Consider the following 6,644-nt stretch of genomic DNA (forward strand, 5'->3'; position numbering starts at 1 on the left):
CAGAGCTGAGTGGATAACGGGTGAATTATCCCTTTAAAGCCGGACTTGCAGTGCAGGAGCGAAAGGGGGGTCCGATGCCGGAGCTGTCTAAAAGGGAGGGCAGCTGTCTGTCAGTGAGCAGATGCGGGACCCGGTCGGTTGCACACGGTCGGTGGGACCTGTGGAGCTGCCTGTCATCTCCTACCCGGGTGTGGGGGCTGGCAGAGGGGCTCGGCTGCAGCTAGCCTGGCAGCCTGTGTGGCTAGGCTAACAGCAAGCTAGCCAACTTTACCCGAGCCCCCTCTGTGTGTGTGTGTGCAGGGGCAGTGTTACAATGCACCGAGGGAGGGGGGGGTGTTTTTACGTGTTAATGTGCAGATATTGGTGGAATAATCCCGTTGTGGTTCCCCCCCCACCCCGCAGGCAACACAACTCCCGGGGCGGAGCGGCGGAACATGCAGCTACTTCAGGAGCCGTGTTCCTGCTGCCGTCGCTCGGTTGAGTCTAATTCCAAGAGCAGTGAAATTCAGATATCAGGTTTTATCTGCACGTCAATAGAACCAGGGGGGGGGGGGGGGGGCACATTGTTATGAATGTTACACAGCCGCGGATATTGAGGGGGGGGGGGGGGGGGGGGGACAACCGGTAGAAGAGCCAACTCCGTGGCCCCGGGGGGGGGGGGAGCTGCTCCCGTCCAAGAAATACACCGAGCCCTCCTAGCTAGTGTGTGCGGGGGGAGGAGAACCGACTCGGGGGTAGAAGAAGCGGAGCTAGCTACCTGTTAGTCGCAGCTTCACCGGGCCGTTCCGCCGAACTCCTTGGTTAGACATGTCCTCCGGGTCCCGGCCTCCACTCCCGCGTAGCGTGTCTTCAGAATGCACGGTGGTGGTGGTGGTGGGTGGGGGGGAAAGGTTTGATGGAGCACTCCGCCACTTTTGGACAATAATGGAGTCAACGCACCGTGGCCCGGATGTGGAGCGAACTGCCGCCGCGATGGCTCCGGGAAAAATTAAACCCCCCACAAAAAAAAAGAGAAAGAGGGAGGGAGATAAAGGCAGAGATAAAGGAGGAGGAGGTGGAGGAGGAGGAGGAGTGGAGCTGAGAGAGGGGGGCACTTGTGCACTGGAGGAGCCGCGGGGTTCGTGTTCACATGTCCGGGAGGAGCCGCTGTCTGGCCCCGGTCCTCCGCTCCGCTCCGCTCAGTGTGGAGCCGCCGCTTTTAAGAGCCCGGCTCGGGGAGGCTGCTGGAGGGAGCTGCCCGGTGACGACACTCCGAGGGGGGGGGGAGTCACACGCTCCTCCGGCGGGGGGTCACATCCAGGGAGGGAGGCTGGATTCATCCTCACGCTCTTACACTTTTTATGTTTTATTAATCCTTCACACCTTTTTAGAGTTTTATTTCATTTAGCAGAGTTTTCTCTAAATCAGGGGCCATGTAGGGGCCATGTAGGGGCCACAATGTGGGGAGGGGGCAGTAACATTCTCCAGCGTGGTGCACATTCACAAAGCAACGTTTTATAAACCCCCTGAAACATTAGTTTATGATTTAATTTAATTTGTATATGGAAATATTGAGCAGTGGCTGATCTAGGTTTATTCTAACCCAGGGGACATTAAGGGGTCCCACTTTGGGGGGGAGGTAGACGCTTCTCCAGCGTGGTTCACATTCATAATGCAACGTTTTATAAATCCTTAAAAGTTTAATAGCTTTATTTCATTTAGCGGTGGCGAATGTAGGATTCTTCTCAATCAGGGGCCACAATTTTAAATGTGGGGGCAGTAAATCATGAAGCAAGGTTTTCTAAATCCCCCCCCTTATTTTATGATTTAATTTAACTCGTACATTTGTACATTTGAGACATTAACCAGTGGCAGATACAGGATTTCTCTAAATCAAGGGGGCTACAGTTTTGTTTTTAGACAATTCTACAGCATGGTTCACATTCATAACACAAGGTTTTCTAACCCACACCCCAAACTTTAACAATTTAATTAAAATAAATTTGCACATGTGAGCATTTACCTGTAATATTAGCATAATTGCACACTTCATACTATAATACTCTGTTAGGCATGTGCTTACTCGGGGATAGATCTCAAATGTACCAAAAGGAGCATTGTCTCTTTTGATGGGATTGGGCAGAGTCCAGAAATATGGAGACATTGAAAATGCTGCATGAATGAATAAATGATTTGGTGGAAAATTAATCTTCTGAGTTCATGCGCAGCATATTGAAAGGCACCACATGGGTCGATATCTTTTGGAACCATACAAGAACTTGTCTCAGAACGTCCCCACATCTATTTATGTGATTCTTATTAAGGACGTTTTATATCATGTTCTTATTTATACTCCTGGTTGAAACAACTAACATTTAATTACCTTGCGACATGTACTTCATTTCTATTTTACATTGTACTGATTGTTCATTTTAAGTTCCATATTTATTAAAGGAGAATTATGTAAATACATCTGACACCTAAAAACTAATGCAACTATTAAAAATACACTATAACATCTACACTGTTTCCTGACATGTGACCGACCAGTTTAAAAGAAGGCGCATCACACTTGGCAAAAATAAAAACACTCAAACATCATCTGACAACTTTATTTACAATCATCTTTTCTCAGTCAAGTTAAAAGAGTATGTACAGAACATACAAAAGGACAAACAGTGGTAAGGAGGGTACAGTAGAAGTAAGAGGGATTAGAACGTCCTCTAGAAATCGAAAGTGCTCTGGCTCTCACTGATCTGGAAAGCATAACCATCGCTGGTGGCTTCTGGGGCCACAGACTCCACCTCCTCGTCCTTTAAAAATCAAGAAGATAGAAAAACGGTTAGAACAACTCGGGGCGATGGCATGAAAATAAAAAATAAAAAAAATCAGTCCAAGCATCTTTGAAGACACTCACCTCCGCAGAGAAGTATTTCTCAATCAGGTTGAGGGATGCTTTGTAAACCATCTCGTTCTCATGAGACTGCAGCGATTCAATCCTGTCCAGTCCACCGCATTCCTCCATCATTAGACTCAGCTTGTCCGACTCCCCGATTTTATCACCAGCCTGAAACAAAAAAAAAAAAACAAGCGTTACACGGCAATAATGACTAATCAGCAGTACCAATAAAAACCAGGAATAAATGTTTACACACAAACATTTATATTTTGCCGCGAGAATCCACTCACCAGGAAGATATTGGTGATGGCATCCAAGATGACGAGGACAATTTTGCTGTCCTTGGAGGAGAGCAGACTCAGAAGAGGCTCGATCACATTGGCCTGAACAAGATAAACCACCTGCTGGACATTGCCCCCGCTGGTGAAGTTTGTAATGGCCCACACAGCCTCCTTCTGAGTTTTGTAGTCTCCCTGCAGAGAAAAGAGGATAAACACATCAAAAGTTAGAGTAATGCAGGAAGGTAATTCTACAGAAGTGCACTGGTAAAAATAAACTTATAGTCCCCCACTAGTGAGACAAACTCAACTTACCTTAGCAAGAGTTTCGACCATGTACGGGACGATGCCCGAGTCGATGACCTCCTGGATTTGGGTGTCTCTCCCTGCAGTGATGTTGGACAGAGTCCAGGCGGCCTCCTTCTGGATGTTGGCTCTCTTGTGGCGCAGCAGTCGGGGGAACATGGACAGGGCGCTGGCGTCAAGCACCGCCTGCGTCTGCTCGTCTGTACCGGTCACGATGTTGCCGATGGCGCGCAGCGAAGGGGTCTGAGGGAAAGGGTGAAGGGGGTCATTTAAAATCTAGGAGAGCCCGAGGAGCCGCTGCACACGCAGGGAGCACAAAGACGACTGTATACTTACAATGACGGCCAGCTCGTCAAAGCCAAGCAGCTTCACAAGGCGAGGGATTATGCCGGTTTGGACGACCACCTGGATGCGGTCATTGGAGCCGTCGGTCAGGTAAGAAAGGGCCCAACACGCGTCAGCCAACACCTCCCGATCATCGTGGTGCAGCAGACGGACGAGAGCGGGTAAGATCTGCTGGATGGCCGCCATAGGTGGGGAGGGGTTCTTGTTGCGGCAGAGGTTTGACAGCGTCCATGTCACATTTCTCACGTAGCCGGTCTGCAAAGCAATCAAGCAAGAGAGAAGTGAAGGGGTCAGTTTGACCAGGAGCAGCATTTGGTTAACTTAGGTCGCCCCCTAGTGGACAACAGGAGGCGTAAATGTGGTTGGGTGGGTCAAATTTGAATTTACTCATACACACAAAACACTCACATTAAATACAGCGAGGTCAGGGACCGCCACCAGACTGAGCAGAGGGGCCACAGCTCCGTGCTTGATGACCCGGTCTCTCAACGCCGATCCATCACCTGGACAAAAAAAGGGAGAAAGAGAGATTATGACCTGTCGCCTCAAAACCAATAGTTGTGGCCATACTTTCAAAAATACAAAAATGTAATCTGTGAATTACCAGCAATGTTTCCAAGGGCCCAGACGGCCTGCTCGCTGATGTGCTGGTGCGTGGACGTGACCAGGCTGATGAAGGCCTGGATGGCCCCGCCCTCCACGACAGCAGACGTCTGGTCGGACGTCCCGGAGGCGATGTTGGTCAGAGCCCAGGACGCCTCGAACTGGATGGGAGGACAGTCCACGAGCCCCAGGAACGCCACAAACTTGGGGATCAGGCCGGCGCTGATCAGCTGGTTGATGGGAGGGTTCTTGTCCCGGGACAGAAGCTTCCTGCGTTCGGGACAATAGAGTGAATGTAAGTGAAGGAACAATGGGTAGTGAGAGTAAAACAATGTACATGTATATGAACCGTTATTACCGTGCAGCCTGTGTAGCCTGGAGCTGGGACTCGACGTTACCACTGTTCACTCCTGTGATGATCTCTTCAACCGTCCACGGCATGGAAGCCTGCGAGTCGTCACAAACGACCATTAGACACGTATTCACGGGAGGTAGTCAAAATAAATACCTTTACAAATAAACCACTGCATTGCCCCTTATTGCATTTCACCCTGATTTTGGCTTCCAGGAAAATTTAGAAGACTTTACTGCCGACTTCTAATCTAAGGCCCATTCTGGACTCCTAGTCCTGATCTTCCAAACTATTATAATCTACTTTTTCCCCCCCACTTCTCACCTTTAACATTTCTTATTTCTGCAACTGCTCTTTTGCCGTGTTAACTTCAAACTACTTTTAATTGGTCCCCTTTAACAGTTTCCTGTCGTCTGCAGTTATTAAAACACATATCTAACACATATCTCTAGGAGTGCTCTCCCATTTCTGATCTGACCAACTACTTTAATCACTCTTCTCTTCAAACTGCTTGTGTAACCTATTGTTTGAATTCAAATGTTCATCTCAAAGCACCTTGTCACTGGGTTTTAAACGGTGCTGAACAAGTTAATTGTTATTATTCAAGATGCATTTTCTTACAGGCGCGGCTTCTCCCTGGTGATTGTCAAATGGCTTCCAACTGTTTCTGACAGGTGCCATATAAATACAACTACTAATTTAGCCTTTTAACTGTTTTCACTATGATAAAACACTTTCAAACTTTACCTATTTGTGTTAGACATTTAAATTCATGAAACACTATGGGAGGGGAATCAGCTGATGGGTCATATTAGACAGTATCATCTTCCAGTTTGATTTAATAACAGTGTGGATACCTGACAGTTGTGGGTCCTCTCCTGCAGAGGAGACGTGGCCTCGTCGGGGAACGCGGACACGTTCCTCCTCTTGAACATCTGATCATCCTTCTTGGCTTTGCGGAGCTCCACGTTCACCTCCACCCTCCTGCGACGGAGCTCCTGAGTTTTTAACATTAAAAATCAAAATCAAATCAGGGGGGGGGTCACAAAGACCGGCTCTTCTTCGCGTGCAGGAAGGAGACAATGTCCGGAAGTTTTAAACAAGTAAAAGCACAAACTCACCCCGGCATCTTTGCCTTTGTTCTTGAAGCTGGTGAGACGATCGTTCTCGGACATGTTTAAATCGACGATGGAGACGAGTTGGTTCCTGTGGATTTTAAAAAAGACAAGAGAGAGAGAAACGGACGCGTCACTTCGAAGCCGCCTCGTGATTTCCTGGAGCAACAAGCTAATCTGACGTTAAAACAGCCGCAGCTAGCTGGCGTCACCCGGAAGCACGGCGAACACAGCGGCCGAGTTAAAACGCGTCAACGTGTGAATGTTTCCTGTAAGATACGAGATTTAATTTTTCATAACTCAGAGAACAGGACCGACCTTGAGCTGGAGAACGAGCCGCTGTGCGAGGAAGAAGCCGCACAGACCTTTAAATTCCCACAACAACGCCTCCTGATTGGTCCGTTCGAGCTGGAGCATCCGGCCGCCTCCTCTCATTGGACGGTTCGAAAGATACCGCACGGCGCACCGGAAGTGGCGTCACTTGCGCAGGAAGCGTCGTCACCGTCGCCCCATGGGGACTTCGGCCCACGTGCTTATCCTTTCATAAATGCGTTTAAAACATTTTTCATTTTCAAGTTCACCGTCAGAGAAACGAAACAGATTCGATATAAGTACATGAAATACACAATTAAAACTCCACACTACACAAAAGTCTGTTTCCATGCAGGAGTCTGATTCAGTAAACTTGTGTAGTAGATGAGTTATTATGTGCTGCCAGATGTTTATTTGTACTGTGCATAAACTGTGGCTAATGAGACACATGTGCG

The 6,644-nt window shown here is 48.3% G+C and overlaps 2 protein-coding genes across 4 annotated transcripts in view; both read right to left on the reverse strand.

The window, feature by feature from the left end:
- Positions 1 to 1,216, reverse strand: part of smurf2 (SMAD specific E3 ubiquitin protein ligase 2) — a 38,452-nt gene extending 37,236 nt beyond the window's left edge. The window contains exon 1 of one of the 2 annotated variants that reach the window (XM_034593085.1): positions 758 to 1,216. In XM_034593085.1, the coding sequence (XP_034448976.1) occupies positions 758 to 809 (52 nt within the window). In that variant the 5' untranslated portion in view covers positions 810 to 1,216. The remainder of the gene's footprint in view (positions 1 to 757) is intronic. The other variant, XM_034593087.1, reaches the window with a different exon arrangement.
- Positions 1,217 to 2,575: 1,359 nt separating this feature from the next.
- kpna2 (karyopherin alpha 2 (RAG cohort 1, importin alpha 1)) lies at positions 2,576 to 6,244 on the reverse strand. 2 transcript variants are annotated; one of them, XM_034593111.1, is made up of 11 exons: positions 6,182 to 6,244; positions 5,884 to 5,969; positions 5,620 to 5,760; positions 4,769 to 4,857; positions 4,412 to 4,680; positions 4,216 to 4,310; positions 3,799 to 4,062; positions 3,472 to 3,705; positions 3,169 to 3,351; positions 2,897 to 3,046; positions 2,576 to 2,792 (listed from the first exon to the last, which is right to left on the reverse strand). In XM_034593111.1, exons 2-11 carry the CDS (start codon positions 5,935 to 5,937, stop codon positions 2,703 to 2,705), a joined length of 1,569 nt encoding a protein of 522 aa, XP_034449002.1. In that variant the 5' UTR covers positions 5,938 to 5,969; positions 6,182 to 6,244; the 3' UTR covers positions 2,576 to 2,702. The 2 variants fall into 2 exon arrangements, with proteins under 2 accessions (XP_034449002.1, XP_034449003.1); XM_034593112.1 differs by having other exon boundaries at positions 2,611 to 2,792; positions 4,412 to 4,683; positions 4,772 to 4,857.
- Positions 6,245 to 6,644: the final 400 nt, after the last annotated feature.

The sequence above is a fragment of the Hippoglossus hippoglossus genome, chromosome 8, assembly GCF_009819705.1.
Source record: "Hippoglossus hippoglossus isolate fHipHip1 chromosome 8, fHipHip1.pri, whole genome shotgun sequence".
NCBI lineage: Eukaryota > Metazoa > Chordata > Actinopteri > Pleuronectiformes > Pleuronectidae > Hippoglossus > Hippoglossus hippoglossus.